The sequence below is a fragment of the Phanerochaete carnosa genome (assembly GCF_000300595.1).
Source record: "Phanerochaete carnosa HHB-10118-sp unplaced genomic scaffold PHACAscaffold_6, whole genome shotgun sequence".
NCBI lineage: Eukaryota > Fungi > Basidiomycota > Agaricomycetes > Polyporales > Phanerochaetaceae > Phanerochaete > Phanerochaete carnosa.
This window is the reverse complement of record NW_006767633.1, coordinates 1,253,783-1,275,758: the sequence shown is the minus strand read 5'-3', so window position 1 is coordinate 1,275,758 and position 21,976 is coordinate 1,253,783. Positions and strand designations below refer to the sequence as shown.

The 21,976-nt window shown below is 52.7% G+C and overlaps 8 protein-coding genes across 8 annotated transcripts; 6 read left to right on the top strand and 2 right to left on the bottom strand.

Moving 5' to 3' along the window:
* The first annotated feature begins 180 nt into the window (after nucleotides 1-180).
* Nucleotides 181-1,798, top strand: PHACADRAFT_257964 (uncharacterized protein). The gene is made up of 5 exons (XM_007396884.1): nucleotides 181-528; nucleotides 589-797; nucleotides 855-965; nucleotides 1,016-1,121; nucleotides 1,179-1,798. Exons 1-5 carry the CDS (start codon nucleotides 251-253, stop codon nucleotides 1,267-1,269), a joined length of 795 nt encoding a protein of 264 aa, XP_007396946.1. The 5' UTR covers nucleotides 181-250; the 3' UTR covers nucleotides 1,270-1,798.
* A 1,167-nt stretch (nucleotides 1,799-2,965) lies between these two features.
* Nucleotides 2,966-6,243, top strand: PHACADRAFT_210061 (uncharacterized protein). Its single transcript, XM_007396883.1, has 15 exons — nucleotides 2,966-3,034; nucleotides 3,096-3,149; nucleotides 3,201-3,388; nucleotides 3,443-3,546; nucleotides 3,605-3,830; nucleotides 3,886-3,983; nucleotides 4,044-4,176; nucleotides 4,235-4,292; nucleotides 4,349-4,608; nucleotides 4,673-5,125; nucleotides 5,186-5,356; nucleotides 5,409-5,539; nucleotides 5,589-5,679; nucleotides 5,731-5,813; nucleotides 5,868-6,243. Exons 4-15 carry the CDS (start codon nucleotides 3,503-3,505, stop codon nucleotides 6,142-6,144), a joined length of 2,025 nt encoding a protein of 674 aa, XP_007396945.1. The 5' UTR covers nucleotides 2,966-3,034; nucleotides 3,096-3,149; nucleotides 3,201-3,388; nucleotides 3,443-3,502; the 3' UTR covers nucleotides 6,145-6,243.
* Nucleotides 6,244-9,546: 3,303 nt separating this feature from the next.
* On the top strand, nucleotides 9,547-11,795 carry PHACADRAFT_257958 (uncharacterized protein). Its single transcript, XM_007396882.1, has 2 exons — nucleotides 9,547-10,175; nucleotides 10,236-11,795. Exons 1-2 carry the CDS (start codon nucleotides 9,835-9,837, stop codon nucleotides 11,470-11,472), a joined length of 1,578 nt encoding a protein of 525 aa, XP_007396944.1. The 5' UTR covers nucleotides 9,547-9,834; the 3' UTR covers nucleotides 11,473-11,795.
* A 920-nt stretch (nucleotides 11,796-12,715) lies between these two features.
* PHACADRAFT_162631 (uncharacterized protein) lies at nucleotides 12,716-13,210 on the top strand (the record flags this gene model as incomplete). Its single annotated transcript, XM_007396881.1, has 1 exon — nucleotides 12,716-13,210. One exon carries the CDS (start codon nucleotides 12,716-12,718, stop codon nucleotides 13,208-13,210), a length of 495 nt encoding a protein of 164 aa, XP_007396943.1.
* A 411-nt stretch (nucleotides 13,211-13,621) lies between these two features.
* PHACADRAFT_97638 (uncharacterized protein) lies at nucleotides 13,622-14,153 on the top strand (the record flags this gene model as incomplete). The annotated part of the gene is made up of 3 exons (XM_007396880.1): nucleotides 13,622-13,745; nucleotides 13,788-13,946; nucleotides 14,008-14,153. The coding sequence occupies 3 exons, from the start codon at nucleotides 13,622-13,624 to the stop codon at nucleotides 14,151-14,153; spliced, it is 429 nt and encodes a 142-aa protein (XP_007396942.1).
* A 457-nt stretch (nucleotides 14,154-14,610) lies between these two features.
* Nucleotides 14,611-16,685, bottom strand: PHACADRAFT_257955 (uncharacterized protein). Its single transcript, XM_007396879.1, has 5 exons — nucleotides 16,259-16,685; nucleotides 16,166-16,204; nucleotides 15,920-16,109; nucleotides 15,774-15,863; nucleotides 14,611-15,726 (listed from the first exon to the last, which is right to left on the bottom strand). Exons 1-5 carry the CDS (start codon nucleotides 16,276-16,278, stop codon nucleotides 14,740-14,742), a joined length of 1,326 nt encoding a protein of 441 aa, XP_007396941.1. The 5' UTR covers nucleotides 16,279-16,685; the 3' UTR covers nucleotides 14,611-14,739.
* A 1,484-nt stretch (nucleotides 16,686-18,169) lies between these two features.
* On the bottom strand, nucleotides 18,170-19,934 carry PHACADRAFT_146002 (uncharacterized protein). Its single transcript, XM_007396878.1, has 3 exons — nucleotides 19,726-19,934; nucleotides 19,582-19,666; nucleotides 18,170-19,526 (listed from the first exon to the last, which is right to left on the bottom strand). Exons 1-3 carry the CDS (start codon nucleotides 19,890-19,892, stop codon nucleotides 18,543-18,545), a joined length of 1,236 nt encoding a protein of 411 aa, XP_007396940.1. The 5' UTR covers nucleotides 19,893-19,934; the 3' UTR covers nucleotides 18,170-18,542.
* Nucleotides 19,935-21,470: 1,536 nt separating this feature from the next.
* Nucleotides 21,471-21,906, top strand: PHACADRAFT_54337 (uncharacterized protein; the record flags this gene model as incomplete). Its single annotated transcript, XM_007396877.1, has 2 exons — nucleotides 21,471-21,656; nucleotides 21,715-21,906. Coding segments are annotated over 2 exons (378 nt in total), but the record flags the coding sequence as incomplete, so codon positions are not given.
* Between the last annotated feature and the right edge of the window lie 70 nt (nucleotides 21,907-21,976).

Sequence of the window (21,976 nt, the reverse complement as noted above, 5' to 3'; positions counted from 1 at the left end):
TCTAATCACAGCTATTGCACAGGTTCCGCCATGATTCTGGGGTAGTGTTCTGAAACCTTTAATCCGCGCCCGTGATACTTAAGACGAGCAAAGCGTCCGGATAGCCAAGCCCACTGCTCTCTTCCAACGCATATTTAACGACATGTCTTTCAACCCGTCTTTCCCCAATTCCAACCAGTACGCTAACCCAAACTCGCCTCCATCCCAGCAGGGATATCCAGCTCCTGGGGCGCAATCTTCGTACCTTGGCATGTCCCACCCCGGATATCCACCCCCGGGCCAGTCTCCTATGCCACCCCAGTCTTCTATGCCACCCCAGTCTCCTATGCCACCTCAGCAGGGTGGCAGTGGCGCAAGGAACGTCGACACTAGTGTCAACCACGAGGGCGCTCAGTTCCGCGTCTCGTACAGGGACAACAACAGCTTGCTGTCTGTCAGGCTGCCGCCTGGCATGGAGCTCAAGGCGAAACCGGGATGCATGGTGGCCATGGACGCGACAGTCAAAATCAAGGGAAAGATGAAAGTCAGGTGCGCTGGAAACGTCGATTTTGTCCTGTTGAACGAAGCAAGCTGAAACCGCTCTTGTAGCTTCAAGAGGCTCATCACAAGCTCTGATTTGTCAGAGTCAACATTCACGGGCCCGGGCGAAGTCCTCATGGCTCCAGAAACATGGGGTGACATCGTCCCTATTCATCTTGATGGCAGTACCGTCTGGAACTTTAGCAAGCACGCGTTCCTATGCTGCACTCAAGGGGTCACTCGTACGTACAAGACTCAGAGCTTGGGCAAGACTTTCTGTGTGTACATGTTTTTTGCGTTACGATGAAGGAATGTGCTGACAGCATGCGATTCAGTCTCTGGTGAAGGCTTATTCGTCGAACAGTGCTCAGGCGCGGGTGTTATATTCGTCTCCAGTATCGGCGCCATTGTGCAAAGGCACCTGCAGCCCAATGAGCAATGGATTGGTATGCCTATCAGCTTACGTTACTTTTCATTTCCTGACGTCGTCCCACAGTTGATAATGGACATCTTGTTGCCTGGACTGCGAAGTATTCCGTCGAGCGCATTCAGGCGGGCAGCCTTCTGTCTAGCGCAAAAACCGATGAAGGTCTTGTTTGTCGGTAAGCCATCTTGATATAATACTATTTTTTCATGTATACGAATGATCGTCCTCGCAGATTCACCGGACCTGGCATAGTCTATCTCCAGACTCGCAACCCAGAGGTGTTGGTCCATTGGATCAGCGAGCAGCTCCCATCTTCGGGATAAGAACGAAACCTTAAGACTTGTACAATGACGACTGTAAGAAGTGTTCCACGTATCGAGTGTAATTATTTTCTTTCATGCCCACTTTACAAATTGAGAAGGGTACGGGAATAAACTCGTTAAAATTGTCAACCTACTACGTGCAATCCTTTGACTACCCGAACATGTTCCTCGTTACAACAGGCAGTTCCCTTACGTTCAATATAGTGAGCACACTATACGTAGCTTATTCTGGCAAGCATTCTGCATATACGCTGACTTCACATAATCCATCCAGAGAAATTTGCTATATTTGAGCGCAATAAAGATTGGTTTCTCGCATTGGATTTTCGGGCATTCGCTACAGAAGGGCAAGTCTCGCCAAACTCGCATAGCGAGCCTGCATAATCGAATCATTCTCTTTCGACCCTTCCAAGTGTGGCTTTACCATACAGTCGTCAACAGGGGTACCCCGTGCTCGCTCATGAAGCTTGCATGAAGCATCGGTCCTGGAATGTACATCCTGGTCTGTCAATAGCTCGAACCGCCGTTCTCCACATCTTTGTGAAGGTGACATCGTTCTGCATCCCTGGATATCCGCTACCAATTTTAGCGATCAACTGTTTCATCTGGAGGCCAGAAACACGGAGCTCTCCTCTGAATCTCCGTAGGTGGGGACTGTGGCAAGTTTGCTAGAGCATTCGAATGCGTTCCGTACACATCCTGGAGTTGTGCAAGGCGCAACAGTACACTTCCGTGAACTTCGTTAGGGTTTTGTGAGACAATGCGACATGGGAGTATGACGTACCTTGTGATACCGAAGGCAAGCTGTGTCTTCTCAAATGTAGAGACAGAAAGCCGTAGGTAGGGAGCCAGGTGTGCTCTGAGCAGTGAATGGTCCTGATGGCCTAACATCGGCGTAAAGTCATCCGTAAAGTTCGCTTCTTAAAGTCGAGATGAGGCCTAATGTGAGGATAGAGTTAGGTCAGAGCAACTATCTGATGCAAGATGGGTTACTTCCAATGGACACGACGTTCCGCAAGCCATGTAACTCTTCTGCGCTACACAAAATTGAGGTTTAGAATGAAGAGAGGGCTGGTGAGTTTAGAACTCGAGGTGATTAAATCTGTCAAGGGGGTTGAGGTGATCGAAGACGCAGGAGAGTATCAAGCTCTAAAGGCAGGTCAACTCCTGTAGCGGGCCAGAAGGATAGAGTCATTAATCAATTCTGTTCCGATGTGCGAAGACATGGGCTGAAGTATTAGGACTCGGGAGAGTAGGGTACATGACAGCGACGCGGCGGCACGCGCTCCAAACTCTAGTCACGTCTCACGTGATACCGATATCCCGACTGTCTGTCACGCTCTCGCTTGAGGCGCGTCCCTTCACCTCGACAACGCTCACTAACCCTATACGCGCATCTCGATTCCAGAACAACACCTGCACTCATCAAAAGGTCAAAATCTGCTGTGATACATAGACGCGAACATTCTGCACATAAACCAAGCCGGACGGTATGGACATTGACGTAGAGTTCGCGTTCGGCGAGCCTAGTGCTCTGCTGGGTGGTCCTTCTGGCTTACTGGAGGAGCCTGTCGAAGGGGAGGATACAACTCTGGTAAAGTTAGGAGAACATGCGGCCTTGCTTGAAGACGAGATGATGGACTTTGGAGGCAAGCACGCGTCTGACTATCTATTGGGCTGTATTGACATACGTTACGCGTCTTTATAGAGGCAACGCTGCTCAGTAGACTATCTAAACTCGAAGATGATCAAGCAGCAGCCGATGGTACGTCCCTATAGAAAGCGCAGTCGCTGAATAGACATTCAGTCTTGTCCTGCGGAACCAGGATTACAACCTCCTTCGACCAGCCTCTCTGCATCCTTCACCTCTCAATCACAAGGTTCTTCGGCAATCCTTCTACTTCGCTCTCGCTTACAGTGCCTTTGAATAGATGCACCAGAATTCCCTGATATCCGGGACCTGCTTCAGCCGTATAGAAGAACTACTTCCGCTGCCGAGCTGAGCCATCCCCCGCCAGCATTTCCCTCGTATCGCTCACCTCTATCAATACGAGCTACAACATTCGACGGAAAGACGGTGCTCATAAGGAAGAAGCCAAAAAAGTTCAGTGTACCCTCGGTACGTACCTGAAATCGCTGGATGATGCTCCCAAATTGAGAAGCGACATTCTAGACGCATGATAGCCGTCAACACAGATACGGAAATCTGCTTGACGTTCCAATACATCGTCTCATGGATGAGATATCTTTAAACGAGGCGCGGAGAATATCAAAAGAGTGCGTGTAGCATTTGCTTTGGATCGCTAAGAGCATGCTTCAATGTCGCTTCTGATAGAGAGCGACAGCCTCAGGTGCAAGCTCCCCAACCGACAGAATCGACATTGTGGGTAGATCGCTACCGTCCACAGCGGTATATCGACCTGCTGGGTGACGACAGGCTGCATCGCGAGGTAATGGCATGGGTTAAGGAGTGGGACTATTGTGTGTTCGGGAAGAGGAAAGGCAGCAAACGGGCAAGGGATGAAGAGAACCTTGATGAACACCGGAGACCAAAGGAGAAGGTGAGTCGCCTTTGAGCGGCGTGAGGCGTACTGAATAACGATTTCCTGAGAATAGATCTTACTCATATCCGGACCCCCGGGTCTAGGAAAGACCACGCTTGCGCACATAGTTGCGAAACAAGCTGGATACAGCGTCTTCGAAGTAAATGCCAGGTAAGACGCCTGTCATGGTCTGTACATGCACCTCGAAGTGATCTGGTTTACTCCATGTAGCGATGCCAGGTCAGCGCAAATCGTGGACGAACGTATAAGGCCTGCGCTTGAGTCTGGTGCGACCATTGGGAGCAGTAGGCCAACGCTTCTGGTTGTAGACGAGATTGACGGGGCCACCGGAGGCACGGATAGTGTGAGTCCAACAAGTTGTAACGCATATAGTCGGTTAACTTCGTTGGGTATAATGACAGTCGGCAGGCTTCATTCACAGATTGGTACATTTGATTCATGACAAGCCAAAAAGGAGAGGTACATTCAAATTTGCAGAGCTCTTGTTCTACGTTTAGCTCACTCATCTTCATTAGCGAAACGCGGCGAGCCACAGACCCACCGACCACTCCTTCGCCCTATCATATGCATCTGCAATGATCTATATGCAAGTTCTCTCGTCAAGCTGCGACCGAATGCACGGATCGTGCGTTTCAACAGACCAAACGACTACCGCCTTGTCAACCGTCTACGGGAGATATGTGAACTGGAGGGTCTTAAGGCGCAGTCATGCGCACTGACGACGCTTGTTGGCCTCGCACAAGGTGACCTCCGGGGGTGCCTGAATACACTTCAGGTGCATTCGTTCCTGCTTGCCGCTTATCCACAGAGCAAGACATTGACGGACCAGTTTCACTCAGCTTATCAGAGCGCGAAATGAAGAGGTGACCGAGAACGTCATACGGAGTGCGACCACAGGGATGAAAGAGGCCGAGGTCTCGCAGACAGCAGTGCTAAACGACCTCTTTACGCCGCTGCCGCATCGACGAGCCAAAGAGCTTGGGCTCACCGAAGACGACCTTGCACGGTATGTCGGCCGCCTGAGCCGCACAGTCGAAGCAAGCGGGGCGCCGGACAGGATCGCCATCGGCTGCTTTGAGCACTACGCGACGCTCAAGCGACACGACGCAAGCTTCGCGCGGTATCTGAGCGCGGACGAGTGGCTCACAACGTACGACGCTTTCGCGGGCGAGATGCGTGCAGAACGCGAATATGCGCTAGCGCAGTACCTGCCATACCTACTTGTGCCGTTTTATCCGCTCTTTCATGAGCGTGGGACACCGAAGGTGGAAAGACCGAAGGTCGATTGGGAGGTGTGCAGAGCCTCATTCACGTCCTGCAGGTGGAGACGCTAATGCTGAGGGTTTCTCAAGTACCGCACGCACACCCAAGTGAACGAGGAGGTATACAAGTCACTCGCCAAGTGTCTCATAACAGCGGGGACGCGACACGGTGGGGCTTACCGCCATCTCGCCAGCGACGGCGTGCTGCAGCTTGAGCTTGCGCCAATGATTAACAGGATTATTTCGCCGCCACTACGACCGGTACGGCTTCTACTCTATCTATTGCGTATGACGACGCTGACAGTAATGTTAGGTCAATAAACAAATTGTGAAGCCCGAGGAGCGAGCCATCATGTCTCGTCTTGTCGACATCATGGTTGCACTCGAGTTGCGATTCATCCAGGAGAAGTCAGAAGACGGCCAACTGATGTACCGACTCGACCCGTACGCTGTCTTTTTCCGCTTGCGCCTTCGTCACTGATCGGCAGTGTAGACCAATAGACACTTTCGTGACGTACGACGGCAAGCGCGCAGCGGACATTGCTGTTTCGCGATATGCTGTTAGGCATCTTGTCGCCGCAGAGGCAAGTACACAGCAGATATGCGCTCGCACAGTAAACTCATGTCCCGAGTAGATTGACGCACAGCTAATCAATAAGCAGGCCGAGGCAATAGACAGATTGAAGGGCAAGGCCCACAACTTCTTCGGTGGCGAAGGGTGAGCCACTAATCCACCGTCGAAGACCAGGCAGCAACTAATCACTCCATCTAGAGAGCCCGCTGAGCCGAACGTCGGCGAAGGCAAGCTCATGGCTGCAGACCCCGTCACGCATGCCGCGAAGCGTGCGCGTCACGACCAGATCGTTGAGGAAAAAGTCCCAACGGACTTCTTCGGGCGCCCTATCTTGCCCAATAAGGATGGCGCGGGTAAGCCTGTGAGCCGTGCGGGCAGGGCGGCTCCTCCATCTAGGCCAGCGGTGATCTACCGGTTTAACGAGGGTAACTCGGCGGCGGTACGTAAAGCAGTGAAGGTGTCTGCATTTTTGTGAGGACCATACATGCATTGCATGTACTGTTCTTTGCATAATTTATCTGAATGATTCCTTGACATATTCTCTTGCAATCTTCCATGTTCACCTTGCATGACCATGTGAATAACACTACTAGTACTACACTTGTGTGCAACCACAAGCCTCACATACTATGATGGCACCCTCGTTTATTAGTGTTCCCTGCTTTATTAATTTGCTTTTGCTACTTCAATCTGCCTCCGGAGGTGCTGGGAATATTTTTTAAGATAGCTCTGTATTCATGCTATAATATGATACCCATATCATGACATATATAAGGTGAAAGACGGTATGGTATTTTTGTAGATGCTCAGAAGCAGTCTAAAACTGGCTGAAACATGCTACTGATGGCTAGATCCAACCAGATCTCGCTCACCAAATATTCTTGCGACTACATTTATGAACTTGTGCACTTGCACTGAGCCTGGTAGGCTGATATATTTTGTTTTAAAAGTGCTAGGTACATGCACAGAGAAGGAACAGTTGTGGAGCGTTACAATGAACGGGCAAGGTGTGATGAAATTGTCACTCCGCCTGATCTCAGACACGGCAGGCAACGAGGGGCTCTCGACAGCAAGTCGCAACGATCCTACGCTCAGCAGTGCCACTGGAAGCTGTCAGTAATGCGCATGGGAAACCGGGGAGGACCTGGCAGGCCCCAGGTCCCCCGTATACATGTTCTCGCGTGTGCCTACGTGACTTAAGGTCGACCTTGGAAAGACGGCTCGGCTTCTCGGCAGCAGCACGACTCGACGGCATCTGGTGTGACACTAGTGTGACGAAATTAATAAACGAGGGAGCAGGTCCCATTTTGCGCACCGGAATCGATCCGCAGCTCTTGCAAGACCTCAATAAAATACAACAAAAATGCGAATACATAGTCAAGGTGTGCGCACATCGATTTATGCAAAACCGCTCACGAAGAGGGGTTGTGGTAAGCTACAAGAAGCAGATTTGCTCAATTTTTATAAACCAGGGTGCCATCATAGTAACTCTGGAAATAGCAAAGCCGGTCGGTGACTTCACCATCCTCCACTGAGTTCTCAGGCCACTTCCATATCCAAACTGAGTAAAATACAGCCAAATAACAGAAAGGCTTCAACATTGGACAAGTGCAAAACACTCCATATTCTTTTGCCCAGTGTGCAAAACAAGCCAACTGGCCCGCCGCAAACACAGAGCAAAGGAAAAAGGAGGGATCCCCCGACGACGCAAGCCGGTACTGCAGTGGCAAGGTCATCATGCCCCCGAGTTGCAAGCAGAGCTCAAGGGACAAGGGCGGCAAAAATTTGATAACCAATAATGAGGGCGGTGCCCTCATAATAGTGGTTAAACTATTAAGAACAGATACTACACTTGATCTAAGCCAAAAGGCCAGAGTGGTAAGGATTCACAGTGGGCGGGGCGCAGTTTATATACTATTGCGCGCTGCGCACGGACCAGGCATGCTTATGTAAGCCCGACGCGAGCCGCGTCTCGATCTGTCTTGGCTCAAAGCGTGCACGCGACGGTCCTTTGGTGGTTGGCAAGGAGCACAAGCCCCACTTTGACGGTCGTCTAGTTCGCTCTGTTTCAAGTAGCTTTCGGATAGAAGATGTGTACAGTAATATAAGGATCTGTTTCATTCGATAGTTACAGAGACAAGGCCCGCGCCATTTGGCCCACGACGTCACCAATGGGTCTGAGAGTGAAATGCCTAGTCTTTTCGCAAGGCATAGGGCATGAAACACGTCTTGGAGTGCATCTATTGTCACGGCTTACCATGTAGCTTGATCTACTAGGTCGGGGTCGAAAGTTGGATGGAAAGACCTGTGATGCTCCCCTTAATGTGGCGGCGGCGGTATCAAGCGGTATCCACGTCGAAGGTGCATGAACGATGACACATCGAAGTTCGGAGATACTCAAGCACAAAGATCCGTATCGTGATTCCGTAGTAGTTTCCACTCCGGCCGTATGGTACGAAGAAGTGCTTGGCGGATGCTACACGACGAAGAAGATTGGCGACGTAATTTTTTTACACCCGTAGCATGCAAAAGCAGCATTGTAGCGACAGGAAAGGACTTCGCTGGCCATGCTCACGGGTCCGGTTCTGCACGGCGAGGTCGATTCCGAGTGGAGCTGCGATAATCTTGCAATAGGCCGTAATGAAACGCCGTGAGCTTCTTAACTTCGGGGCAGGCGCAGTACGTACTAGTCACCGAGATAACGATCTCGCATGCCTAGCTGCTGCTGTTGCGCTTATGCAGAAGCCGCGCAGCCAATGCAAATGAAGGGTCAGGCAAGGGTCAGGCATATTCACATGTAGAGAATAGAGTGCCATTCCTGAATCGCAAGATCGATATGAAACCACCAAGGGTCAGGGTACCAAGAAAGACGAGTGGGACGACAGCGCAGCCAATGCAACCGATGAAGTCACCAGCAGCATTGCTAGGTCTAATGGGGTCAACCCGGAGTCTTCCTGGCCATCTGCGCTCCTTTGTATACGTCTATCAAGCTCTGCACTGCAGATCATTAGGCAGACATCTATACGTACAAGGTCACCATTGGTAGGTCATATCGCAAGCAGCATTCTATAACGTATATGCGTACGGTGTGCGCCCCTAGGAGTTATATCGGTGGATAGTGTGAGAGGGCCCGCCACTAACCGCGGGAAGCGACCGAGTTCGCCCTTGCGGTCAGCGTAATAGATAGCCGCTGAGGCTACCCGGAGTAGGGATGGGCGGGCAATCTCGTCCTTTATGCCGTCGTGAGAGATGCCAGCTACCGAGACATAGGGCAGAATTGGCTCACTGGCCGCCCAATTAGCATTCATGCATATGCATATCCAGCGGCTCCTTGGAGCTACGTGAGGAACCTTAATGACTCAGCGAATGGGAAGTGCACCGCTGTACTCCCCAAGGAGTGACTCGTCTCATCTTCGGGCTCCGGCTTTGCTGGTCTCAGCTGCGCTTGGCTTGCTGGAAGGCGAGAGGCAACCGTACTCAGGGCAGGCGGCGCTCGCGGGTCGATCGATAGGCGGACAACGAGGCACGGGAATGTATTTCTAGGAGACACGAACACGTTGTACGACGGACGCGGGAAAGCCGAAAGAATGGGCGACGGCTGGTGTGCAACAAGAGCGAGCCGAAAGCGGGCAGATCGTGTGCGCCTGAAGAGGCGTGGGAAAGCTGGGACGGTATATACCCGCCGAGTCGGTCAAAAACTTTCTGCAAGGGTTCGCCTTTCTCTCCCCCGCCCCGCGTGCTCAGCAGACAACAACCAAACCGCTCCCCCGCCACTTTCTATGATATTCAGCTGGCTCATTCGGTACGTCCCCAGCTCGTCGTCGCACACGCTGCGACCACGTCGCAACAGCCGTCTGACCGCCTTTGCCCCTCACAGACCACAGATTAACAACATTCTCTTCGGACCAATTGCTCTCCCCTTCGTCGACACAGACCGCCCCCCTTAGGGCCCGCTATACTTTTGCAACTCCTCATCTCTTCACCCGCTCTCCTGTCTCTTTCCTATGGGATAATTTCGTCTTCGCAATAGTCGGATCCAGCTCGTCTGCTCCGTCACTCATCCCACAGAGAACATAAAGCCCGTCTCCGCCTAGCGCAACAGTAGAACCATCTTATACATAGACAACTCGAGCGTATATCCTTCGCCTCTACCTAGACGAGCACGATGTACGCCCTCAAGACCCCTGCGTTCCTGCGCCCTGCCAGCCGGCCGACTTCGCCGGTCCCTGGCCCCACCTCCCGCCCGGATACGCCAAACGAGCGAGCTCGCCCCATGTCCAAGCTGTCCCTCTCCAACTTCAAGCGCACTGCTTCCCCGATGACTCACTCAACGTCGGCGCTCATACACGATGGGTCTTACATGGAGGTTCTCAGTCTCCGGCTCAGTGAGGCCATATCGAGGGCTGTAGCCCAACCGCCAGGCCCTGGTGTGCCCTCCGAGCTACTAAGTGGACGTCGGCCAATCCCTGCAGGACGGGGTCATGCATTAGGGGAATTAATTGCATCGTGCGTCGCAATGCTTTATGCGTCTGTTTCTCAGCTAACTTTGACCGTCGTTCCGCGCAGTGAAATCAAGCCTACCCGCGAGAATCCTCACCTTTACCGTGCAGTCATCCGCACATTGCATCGCCCCCTCTCGGTTCTCGTCACCAATCTCTCTGGCCAGCTCCTTCCCCTGATCGCCTCACCAGCCTTTGCAAGCGTTCCGTCGCCGCAGTCGCCCAACCTGAATCCCACCCAGCACCACGCGCTCGCAATCGCAACCTTTGCGGGCGAGTTACTTGAAACCTTCGACGGATTGGGGTTGGGTCGGGATGCTGAGATGCGTGGTGATGGTTTGAAGGGCATCCGAGACAGCCTTGTCACTACCATCAAGCGTGTCGTCGAACCGCTGGTCGCCGGCATCAAGAACGATTTGATGCCTCGCATCGAAGAACTCGAACAGCATCCGCCGCCCGCTGTCAGGGGACCGGGCGCCACGAAGACTGCGACAGTGCACCCTACCATCGCGTATTTGCAGAATGTGATGCCTGTGTATGCGCGTGTCCTCGGTCGCTACATCACGTCTTCGGTTGCTGAGGACTTCCTCGCCTCTTTCACGATCACGCTTGTTTGGCGCGGCCTTGTTGCGTTGTCCAACCGCCCTTCGCCTGCTGCTTCGACGACACCACCTGGCTCTCCGCCAATGGGTGCTCCAAAGGCAATCAAAGACAATAAGCGTCGCGGATCGACCTCGACGCCACCGACCACTCCTCCTCCCAGCAGATTCACGCTGAAGCTTCCACCTTCTCGGCCTCCTTCGCCTCTCTCTAATAACAAGGTGCCCGGCGTTGTTACCGATGCGAGGGCGCTCTATGACCTCTTCAGCCCAATTCCAAGGCCCAGTAAGGAGCTTGCACGCGAGGCGGTCCAGGACGCCTTCGACTCTTTGAGCGCACTCGTTGCCCTACTCGAGTTCACCTACTTTCACAAGGTCGATGCAGGCAACCTCGCGTCGTTCGAAGCTGAACTCGACGCGCTCACCGACGACCTTTCTGTGCTCATTGCGCTCCCCATCCTGCTCAGGGCGTACGTCTTCCCTCCAGCATCCGACCGTACCATCTCCCGCATGCTCGGTATATCTGAGGCCGCATACCGTACTAGTTGGCTGTCAGGCTTTGCGCGCGCGGAGGAGTGTGTGCCGGCGGTCGGCCAACGCGTACTGAACATCCTGCGCACGATGGACGGCTGCGAGCCGGGCAAGGAGGTTGTCATGCGGTGGCTGCAGCGGGAGGTCATCGAGGCAACAGCTGAGCAACATTGACTATTTGCAGGTCACTGCGCCGCCTCTGAGCTCACCCTTTTACAACGTAACGGCGGGTCGCACATCTCGACTTGCTGTCGCTCTTCCGCTTCAACGGCATGCAACATGTCTGTTAAGCTCTGTTCTGTTGCTTATTTTTCTTCTCTGAAGGACGGACTAATCTCGTTAATGTATTCCATTGCCCCCACAATTATCTTATTCGTAATTCACTACCATCATTGCAGTGATCTCGTCTCGGGCTGTTCTGGTCGGATTTCACCGGTGTTTCGTGTAGACTGCATCATGTCATACGATACCATACTTAAATTAATTGTTCCGTCTCACACAAAGCTCAGCTTAATCACTGTACTAGATTGGTGCGCAGTGGGTATACGTAAGTGCTTCGCTGGCTTGCCGATATTGGCGAGTTGCCCCATTCATGCAGAACCAGAGTATATTTCAAACTTGAGCTTGAACTTGCAACAGGCGTAAGTTAGTAATAGCTACAGTATCTCTGCCGAGTTTTGACACTGGGTAGACATATAATCCACTCGACCTTGTGTGTCAGACAGGACTCGAGGCAGGCTCTTGGCGTTCGGTCCGGAAGCCTGGATCTTCGGACGACACGCCTGCTCGAGCAGTCTTACGCATTATAACGCCCAGCACCGATGCACGTAAATCTTGTAATTGCCCGCCTTAACTCCGAGCAGAGTTTCAGCTGTCCCCTAAAGGCAGGTCCGCGGAGCCCCGGCCGCCGCTCCACAGGGCGCGAGTCTGCCAGTGCCACGGGCCTTGGATGAGAGTGCAAGCATGCATCGTTAACGCAAAACATAACTTCTTGTTGCAAACCTGGCGCATCCAACCCGCCCTACTTCTCTCATCTCAGTCTCAGACGACTATCCGACCCGAAATATCAAAGCGGAGGGCGGGGACCAGCTGACAAGCGCCTACGCCACCAATTGCGCGTCTGTCGGGCAGGGCAGGTGACCGGGAATCCGGGATAAATGCCGTTGTTCGCTTCAGCTACCGACACGCCCTCCTGATACCTCCGATTCCGTCCTCTGCGGTCGATCCCGCTGTACTTTGTGCTAAACGTATCTGGCTTGGGTAACCAAAACGTTGGACGCGCCAATTGCCCAGCGTTCCTGACGAGCTGCCTGCGCGGCGGTACTAACTTCGAATTCGTTTCAGTATGCTCGCAAAACCAAAAGACTGTTTATTATGCTTGTAGAGCCCAGGCAATGAGGGTATGTTCGTTAACTGTATGTGGTTGGTACTCGCGACGCGCCTGCAGGCCCTCCTATTTCCTGGCAGCACCCTGTTCCAGACGCAAGGCGCCTTCGACCTAACTATGGCAATTTATTTTGCAGAAGAGAGAAACAGTGCTCTGAACAAAACTGTCGTCGGTCGGTCTAGAGCAATATCTGGCGCTGCAGGAATCGAGACCTGCAACGTCATTGGTCGTCAGCCTGTGTGGGTACGTTTCGGGCGTGGTGGTCTCAGCTCTTCTTTGATTCGCTGTAAAATTCAGGGACACTATATTTCTCTGCGAGTTTGCCGTCAAAATGTATACTATACGACCGGTTCTATGGAAACGCCGGTACACATGAAGGCCGGAATGCAGCACTCAGCAGACACCGATGCCTCCGGCTTATATCATCATCTTTCAGGCCCACAGTTTTTTTTCGATTTTTCTCGGTCCCGCCTCCAAAAACGCGTTCAAAAACTTGAAGAGAGCTTTTGTCTCAGAGCGACCTGAGATCGGATCGACTGGCCCAAGTCCTTTTCGGCTGCAGTAATTTATTTTTTCTTCAAGGAATTTTTGCATGAAACTTGGCTAATAAAACAACGAGGGTCCTCCCCTTCTTGATAAACATGGACGTTGAATTTTCCTGTGCCCACCTCCGACTCGATCGCCCCGATGAAATTCGCTTCGAGTCTTGTGGCGTCGGCAGCGCCAAGCGCTCATGGTCTCGCGGGATATAAGAGCTGTCGCATGCACGTCAATGACCCTCACGTCCGAGCAACGTTTGAAAACCGGCTCACGCTAGACAATTGCCTCGGCCTTCGCTCTCTCATCGCCCTCTCTTGACGCCGCTTGTCTCAGAGCCTCCGCTCGTCCCACTCCCAGCACCCGCACCCAATACACCCCGAACCACTGCTTCTCACCATGTTTGCTAAAATCTTTGCTGTCGCCATCATGGCTCTTGCAGCTTCTGCTGTCACTATTCCCTCTGAGAAGCGCTCTGTTGACCCTTCTGGCACCCACAGTGGTGATGGTAAGTCCACCGCGAGTGCGTAGCATCGTCGGACGTAAGTTGATCTTTCTTGCCTAGGTACATACTATGAGACCGGACTTGGTGCTTGTGGCATTACCAACAGCGATACCGACTACATTGCTGCCGTGTCGCACACTTTGTTCGACAACTTCCCTGGTTACGGCGGCGGTAACTCGAACTCCAATCCTATCTGCGGCAAGAGCGCCACCGCCAATTGTAAGCCTCACATGCACTGTCACACTTCTGGACTGTATGCTCACACCCCTCGCTCCTATAGACGACGGAAAATCTGTCAGCTTCACCATCACGGACCGCTGCGTCGGTTGTGCGGAGTGGGACCTTGACTTCTCGCCTACAGCCTTCTCGCAGCTCGCGAACGAGGATGTCGGTCGCATCTACGGCGTGACCTGGTCGCTCGACTGAGCAGCCACGCGCTTTCCACTATTTATCCGCGACGCGACATCGCTCTCTGCATCCATTTTTACTCCTCAACGCCAGGGCGTTCCCCGATACAGTTTATTGTGCCAAGCGTGCGGCTGCCGGGGGTTAAGAAGATCTCAATTGTGGTTACATCTTTACATTACTCTTACCTGGCTTACCCTACTAGAATGCGTAGCTCCGGATAGCTTACGCGATAATTGTGCTTTGCTACTCGATTGTATCCAGAAATATCGCGCGACTGTATTATTATAGTATGTATTGTACTTAGAATTGGTCAGTGTCTGCCCAGATCTTGATCATCACTGTTTTGGAATCTATGTCGGTCGTGATCGTGTTGTCTCGCTACAACGGTGGTGACTTGCGGCAGTGAAGAGAAGGCAATGCGCTCGACGAGCATTCAGAATATGCATATAGCGTCTTGTAAGTATACATAAGATTATCTAGCTGCATAGTCCCTCTGCAGATGCGCGTCCTGAGTAATCTCTAGTCCCTATGACTACAAAGATCTAAGGGCCAGCCACCAGGGCCATAAAACTTCAATATTAGCAATAAAGAAACGGCATCTACCTCAAACCGGGCTGTCATTGCTTGGGAGAGCACCCTCTGGAAAACAAAGAGTCTCCGCCATAGACTCGGCATCGTTCGATCCCAAAGGAGGAAGTACTTGGATAGGCGACGGATCAGCGCGCTCGAGCCTATCATCGCCGGCCTTATCTTCTACCCCATCCCCCACTGACTTGGCGGGAGTCAACCCCGACTTGTCGAATGCCGACCCGTCCCAGATCGCCATGACGGTCCTGATGAATGTGGCTACCCAGAGGGAGAGCGCTGCGCCCGTCCACACGGCGCCGAACACTCGAAAGAACCCGCTGTCGAGCGCTACGCCAAGCTGGAGCGAGAGCGCGGCGAAGACGGCGTTCGGGACGACAATGCACCAGTGCGTGATGCTGAACCGCGGAAGGTCCCGCGCGCACGTGTAGATCGAGCAGCAGGAGACCGCGATCCACGCGAGGCCCATGCTCCACATCATGTATGCGCCGCAGGCGCAGAACGAATAGACGGCTCCGCCGCCGAGCGGCGAGACCGAACCGGGCGCGATGGGGAAGAGCTCTGCGGCCACTTTGCCGTTGAGCAACATCGAGTAGCCGCCTTGCCCAAGCGGAGTGACCGTCGTGAACGTGCTCAGCACGACCGTCGCGTTGAGAGGGCCGTAGGTGTATAGGCGCAGTAGGAAGGCGGTGGTAAGCATCATGGTGAACGACAGGCCGATCGCGAGCATGGTGAACGATGCAGAGATGGTCAAAACAGCCATGATGCGGGAATGCGGAAGTAATGAGCGGGCGAACAGGCCTCCTGTCACTGACATGCCGACGAGCGTGATGATTGGGATCATCCACACTGGACGGACCTCAGCGAGGTCGTGAGGTTTCTGCCCGATCATGAGGTGGACAAGCCCCAAAGTAATGAAACAGGAGAGTGCGCAGTCGAGCCACCAAAGCCCCCAAAGCGTATAAAGGAGGACTTTGCTTCCCGTTCCCCAATCGCTGTTTACAGACTAAACTAGAGTCAGCGCGATTTTAATACACACGACGGGTTACTAACGAGGGCTGCGTTTATGAGCTGTGCCGCGCCATTCGCGAAAAATCCAATGAACAAGCTTGTCGCCGGGTCGGTCCACATGAGTCCGCGATCCTGCACATGTTCACAATGAGCAATCACAGCTGGATAGGGAAGACACAACTCAATACCTCTGGAGATATCATGCAGCGCGCAACGGCCCAGATGCCCAGGAGGATAAAAAACACGAAGTCGAACAGGAAAAGCGAGAGGGCAGCGATTTTGAGTGCGTTGTTGTGAGGTTGATACGGAAAGTTGTGTAGCAGAGACGAGCACACGCCAGTAGCCATCACACTGATGTGCCAGTGCCACGAGAAGTTGCTGCAAGAGAGATTAATTCACGGCCCCGTACAGACGACAGAAGGTGTACGACTTACTGGATACGCTCTCGCCATTTCGTCTTTCTGGTATAAGGCCTAGGTGGAGGGGCAGGATGAGGAGGTGTGAAGGGAAGTGTGACATCGACATACGCGATCTCCTTCGCCTCCATGATGTTCCAGTATGAACGCAGAACCGAGAGCAATGCTGGGAAAGCAGGCCAGGTTGCATCCTGAGCTTCCTGAAGGCGAAGTTATAAGGACTTGCTGCGAGCTTTGCAAGAACCTCGCAGCCTAAGTTCTACTTCTGCGCCATCCGGGGCGTCCGCTAGCACTGCACGAGATAGTCTAGCCTCGTTGCAAGTCACGCGGAACAGGAACGTGAAAGTCGAGGTATAGGGAGATATTGAACTCATCTGGACCAATGTCAAGGATGCAAGAATACGGTTGGCTTCTAGGCTCCCGGAGTAGCATTCCCCCTGGTATCCAGTGCATACGCCGCTGGGCACTCGGACGACTCTCCAGGGAGCAGCACCGGGCAACGTCTACAGAATCATTGTCAGCAGTGAATGAAGACTTGTTGTCACTCCGCATGGCAGAAGGCTGCTCATGCAAACCATTAATATGAACAGTAAGCCAGGCTGCCGTGCTGCTAGGCTTCATTACACTCTATTGCACCGCCAGTTGGCGCATTGATACGACTGAAAGATTTGCCAGAGACTAGTTTTGCGGCGGGTTAACTTAGCAGCGGTGGGCCTGGACACCTGTCGTGGTACTCGATGCGCTGGAATGGCTGGCCCTGGCCATTGGAAGACCAGAGCCTCAGAGGAGTGTGCAGAGTTTATCAGGAGAGCGCCTGGTGCTACAGCGCCTGATAAGATTAGATCGTTGGCCATCTGCCTCGCTCATTCCTCTCCGCGTCCACATTTCCTACTCTACTCAACTTAAGGGCTCTGGCTTTAATGTGTCCTGACGTCTGCAAAGCACATGCTATGCGACCTCCACGGACTACGAGCACGCACGATTCCAGCTCGATGAACATCAGCACGCCGCGATTGCGAAATCTTCCGGCATTCAGACTCACTGTGCAACCTGCAACGTTAATTATCCGGAATCAGTACAGCTGTTGCGTCATCGCGCACGAGGAAAGTTCCGCAAAGAAAGCGCGAGGAGGATCTTATAGATGCAATTGCAGATCTTCCGGTAAGTCTTGCCGCCATGCCCAACCGCTATGCATGGAGGGTTGAGTACGTGCTATGCCATAAGCACATTCCAGAAATACAACCACTGCAGTCTCAATGTCCCCACTCTCCTCTGCTTTCAATTTTATTGGTATTAGTCGACCCTAGACTCCTCCGAGAACAGTCACATTCCCCCCAGCACCGTGACTCTGCCGACATCAGTCCGTGCTGCCCCAATAGAATTGTCTGGGCAACTCAGCCGTCTGACCACTAGACCTTACTTGGGAAAACGGTTATGCGAATGCCGCGGCGCGTGAATGTGAGAGTGCCAGTCGACCGGGCACCTGGCTCGATCTAGGACACCTCAGGCTGGCGATACCACCAACATGGTTCAACCATATCGAAGACCCTTTGGGTTATTGGAGGTAAAAAAGAGAGAGGGCGCCCTGTTCATTCTGCAAACCATACGGCTCATGGATCCGCATCCGTGAAACACGTCTACCGTGCTTGCCAGAGGCACTGCACCTCGTGGAGAATTGTCGAAAGTTTGGCTGTAAAGCTTCAAGGTACAAGTCACGCATATCATTGCGAAACTCAACTGACGGTCTTTCCAGGCACGTTTTAGACAAGTGACACAGCTCCGAGCTGAAAACTGTTCGCTTAGTAGAACACGCAGCTTGACGATATAAGTCGGGTTGTTTGATTGTTGATCACTAGTGATACTGACAGTCCTCGGCACATTTTACCGTCGTATATGAAGGGGAAAAATACAGGTAAGCAGTGCATATATTCAAAAAGCGTAGCATTCATTGACTCCAGGCTAATCTAGATGCCTCCTCCTCGATACAATCGACGCTGTGTACGGTGTAAAGGCTGCCCGGCTGGCGGCTCTCACCAACCGGGTGATCAAAAGCAAGCAGAATAGTAGTCGGGGAGGAAGCCAGATCCAAGCCGCGTCGTCGCTATGATTACACGTTCTCATTCCAGACCAACTGGGCTGGTCGAGATCGCTCGGCAACGAATGTGAGTATATTATCCTACTGTTATCCTAGAAGGAAGAATACGTGTGAATATACATATATATATAGCTACATAGTCCCTATATAGAGGTGTCCGGAGAAGTCGCTATCGATACAACATCAAGAGTCGACAGTCAAAGTCATAGAAATATGATACAGTGAATATTAACGATAAATACCATATTAAATCGGCAGCAAATTAGAAGAAGATAAGGGTGCGAGGAAACGGCAGCTGTCTCAGACCACGCTGTCGTTCTTGGGCGAGTCGTCCTCAGAAGGACAAAGAGTCTCTATTACAGACTCAACGTCACTCGGCTTCAAGCTGGGCAACACCTCGATATGTGCTGGACCACCTTCGTCGAGCTTGTTGTCAGCGGCCTCGCCTTGCATCGCTGGCTTGGCAGCGGCCGAGCCGGGCTTGTTAAACATTGACCCATCCCAGATTGCCACAACGCTCCTGCAGAACATGATTATCCAGAGGAGGAGCACTATGCACGTCCACACGGCGCCGAAAACCCTGAAGAATCCGCTGTCGAGTGCGACGCCGAGCTGGAGGGAGAGCGAAGCGAAGACACCATTTGGCACGACGATGCACCAGTGTGTGATACTGAATTGCGGCAGGTCTCTCGCACGCCTGCATATCGAGAAGCAGGCGATCGCGATCCACGCGAGGCCCATGCTCCATAGGACATACGCGCCGCAGATGCAGATCGAATAGACGACGGCGCCGGCGAGCTGGGAACTGGGAGCGGGCGCAGGGGGCTGCGCGAGGATATCCGCGATATTTTTGCCGCTTATCAACATCGAGAAGCCGCCCTGTCCAAGCGGAGTGAGTGTTGTAAACGTGGTAAGCACGACCGTCGCGTCGAGAGGTCCATGGAGGAAGAGGCGCAGCAGGAAGGCGGTGGTAAGCATCATGGTGAACGACAGGCCGATCGCGAGCATGGTGGCCGACACGGAGGCGGACAGGATAGCCATCAGGTGGGAATGCGGAAGTAATGAGCGGGCGAACAGGCCCCCTGATGCCGACATGCTGATGAGCGTGATGATTGGGACCATCCATACCGGTCGGAGCTTGGAGAGATCGGTGTATTTCTGTCCGATCATGACGTAGACGAGACCGAACGCGATGATGCATGCGAGGACGCAGTCGAGCCACCAAAGTCCCCAGAGAGTATAAAGAAGAGCTTTGTCTCCTGTTCCCCAGTCTGTGTTCACGGACTATGCAAGAGACTAGAGTCAGTGCGACATCTAACACGGATGATATATAACTCACGAGAGCAGCATTTATGAGCGTTGCTGCACCATTCGTGAAGAACCCGATGAACAAGCTCGTCGCTGGGTCAGTCCACATGAGTGCGCTGTCCTACAAGCGTTTCGAGTTAAGTAATCAAAGCTGGATTAAAGCAGCTGACATGACTGAAATACCTTTGGGAACATCGTGCATCGTGTAATGGCCCAGACACACAGAAGGGCAAATAACACGAGGTCAGAAAGGAAGAGCGAAAGCGCAGCAATTTTCAGCGCATTGGTGCCGTTTTGATACGGGAAGTTGTGCAACAAAGACGAGCACACGCCGGTGGCCATCACAATGACGTGCCACTGCCACGAGAAATTGCTATAAGAGATCGGTCACAATCCCGTACGGATGACAAAGAGTCAGAGGACTTACTGGATACGCTCTCGCCATATCGCCCCTCTTGTGGAGGGCGTCGACGGAGGGGCGGGCTGAGAAGGTGCATAAGGGAGCATGGCCTCGATATACTTGATCTCCTTCGCCTCCATGATGACCTAGGACGAGCACAGCACAGAGAACGGTATTGAGAAGGTAGGCTAAGTTGCATTGAAGTTCACGCTAGCTGACCTAGCCTATATGTAGGCCTACCGGAGTGCCAGTCGAGTCCCCTTCTTACACCACGGGCACCTTCCGGTGCTGCGCGAGCTCATTGCAAGTCGCACGAGATGTGAATGGGAGAGTCAAGGTGTGAGGAAATATTGCACTCACCCGCACCAAAGACGCAGCTATACCAAACAGGACCTCAAGAGGATCGCTTGCTTGAGCTAGTGGTGCAGCATTTGTCCTCGCTTCTCGTGCACACGCTAAAGAAGACCCCCTAGGAAGCATGCGGGAATATGGCGATATGTCCATACACGAATATCGTCGGTAAGCGGCGGAGGCTTTTTGGCTCGGCATGGAGGAGGGCTGTACTTTGCAAGCAAACCATTGATGGCAAATCTGCCGTTATTGTGATTCAAGGCTGGCTTCGAGTGGCTGGGTGAGGCAGCCTGAACTCCCCGCGGCATGTTCCGGATCACCGGGCTTTGTGGCGTTAGAGCTGCTCCAGCCCGTTCTATGCCTCGAACTCTTAGGCTTTTGGAAGATATTCTAGTCAATAATCGCATTTACAGCCGGTTCTCAGTGCAGCGTGAGTGCGAATTTCAATCTTGGACTTTTGCGGTGATCTTCGTCGCCTGATACGCGGCCGTGTCGATTAATCGGGGTTACTGTTATAGATCTTCCTGCCTCCGGCAGTCAGTGACCATTCGTACTTACGGCAGCTTTCTAACACACCTACTCCCTGCGCATACTGCCGTACTCCTTCACTGTGCTCCCTGGCTCCAACATTTATGAGAGCGAATGAATGACACCGCGCGCTTTGAGCCAAAAACCAGTGTTTTAGGCAGCATTCTCTACAGAGAATTCTAACGAGCGGTGGTGCATCGACTAGTAGAAAGAAGGACTTAGGGAGTTGAGACCGTCAGGTGTAGTTGCACAGAGCACCCATTCCCGGAGCGGGCGACTCGTCCATATATAGCAACGTTTGATGCGCCATCATTATTGTTCGGGGCACATCAATCTCGTCAGCACTTTGGCATGCTGCATCATGTTGCTATACTGCACGTCCCACGAGGATAAAGCACGGTCAGCCAACACTGTTCCCCGCCGTCACATCTATCATTGTACAGGCTTGCGTCGATGGGAACGAAGATGGTTGAGTTACTGTGATGTTGGCAGAGCCGTACCGTATATATCTCTGGTGCGACGTGTTGGTTAGTTCCTCGTACGTCTCTCTCCGTCCACTCTTCACCGAAGGCTCCCAGGAGCTCTCGAATAATCTGCAACGACTCACGTTTTCAATGCTACCAAAATTCTACCCATGCTACCTGATATTTGTCTTGTCTATTCTGACCCTCGTCGCGCAGGCACAGCTCAGTGACACCCTATGGACCTCGTGGGTCCCACTCGCTGTGCGTAGTCCATATCTCAGCAGCTGGATGAACACGACGAACCTGCGTGTCGGTTCCGGAGCTCCTCTCGCACCAAGGATTTGGCCTGTCTTCTGGAACAACGTGAGCATCACTCTCCACCATCAAAACTAGCAGATGCTGACCCCGCCTATTCTCTGAGGCCATTCTCGGATGGGCTGGTCATATACGCGTCGACAACGATATTACCTACATATGGCTAGGGGACGCAGGTAGCCCCGCAGGATTGAACTCCTCCGTCCTCAACAATATCCAAATCACGCCGACGCGGACGGTGATGAGCATAACTTCGGGACCGATTGATCTCAATATAACATATCTGTCCCCGATAGAGGCATGTTTCACGACTACGTTGCATTTTGTGCTCCACACTGACTCAGTATCAGCCAACCGACCCCGTCAAG

Coding starts and splice junctions, on each gene's coding strand:
- PHACADRAFT_257964 (XM_007396884.1), top strand. CDS start 251: ATGTCCCACCCCGGATATCCACCCCCGGGCCAGTCTCCTATGCCACCC. Junction 798..854: donor GAGCTTGGGCAAGACTTTCT/GTGTGTACATGT, acceptor CATGCGATTCAG/TCTCTGGTGAAGGCTTATTC. Junction 1,122..1,178: donor GATGAAGGTCTTGTTTGTCG/GTAAGCCATCTT, acceptor TCGTCCTCGCAG/ATTCACCGGACCTGGCATAG.
- PHACADRAFT_210061 (XM_007396883.1), top strand. CDS start 3,503: ATGGATGAGATATCTTTAAACGAGGCGCGGAGAATATCAAAAGA. Junction 3,831..3,885: donor ACCGGAGACCAAAGGAGAAG/GTGAGTCGCCTT, acceptor TCCTGAGAATAG/ATCTTACTCATATCCGGACC. Junction 4,177..4,234: donor CCACCGGAGGCACGGATAGT/GTGAGTCCAACA, acceptor GTATAATGACAG/TCGGCAGGCTTCATTCACAG.
- PHACADRAFT_257958 (XM_007396882.1), top strand. CDS start 9,835: ATGTACGCCCTCAAGACCCCTGCGTTCCTGCGCCCTGCCAGCCGGCCG. Junction 10,176..10,235: donor TTAGGGGAATTAATTGCATC/GTGCGTCGCAAT, acceptor CGTTCCGCGCAG/TGAAATCAAGCCTACCCGCG.
- PHACADRAFT_257955 (XM_007396879.1), bottom strand. CDS start 16,278: ATGGAGGCGAAGGAGATCGC. Junction 16,205..16,258: donor ATGGAGGCGAAGGAGATCGC/GTATGTCGATGT, acceptor CCCTCCACCTAG/GCCTTATACCAGAAAGACGA. Junction 15,864..15,919: donor GCTGCATGATATCTCCAGAG/GTATTGAGTTGT, acceptor GAACATGTGCAG/GATCGCGGACTCATGTGGAC.
- PHACADRAFT_146002 (XM_007396878.1), bottom strand. CDS start 19,892: ATGGCCACCGGCGTGTGCTCGTCTTTGTTGCACAACTTCCCGTATCAA. Junction 19,667..19,725: donor ATGTTCCCAAAGGTATTTCA/GTCATGTCAGCT, acceptor CTTGTAGGACAG/CGCACTCATGTGGACTGACC. Junction 19,527..19,581: donor CGCTCATAAATGCTGCTCTC/GTGAGTTATATA, acceptor TCTCTTGCATAG/TCCGTGAACACAGACTGGGG.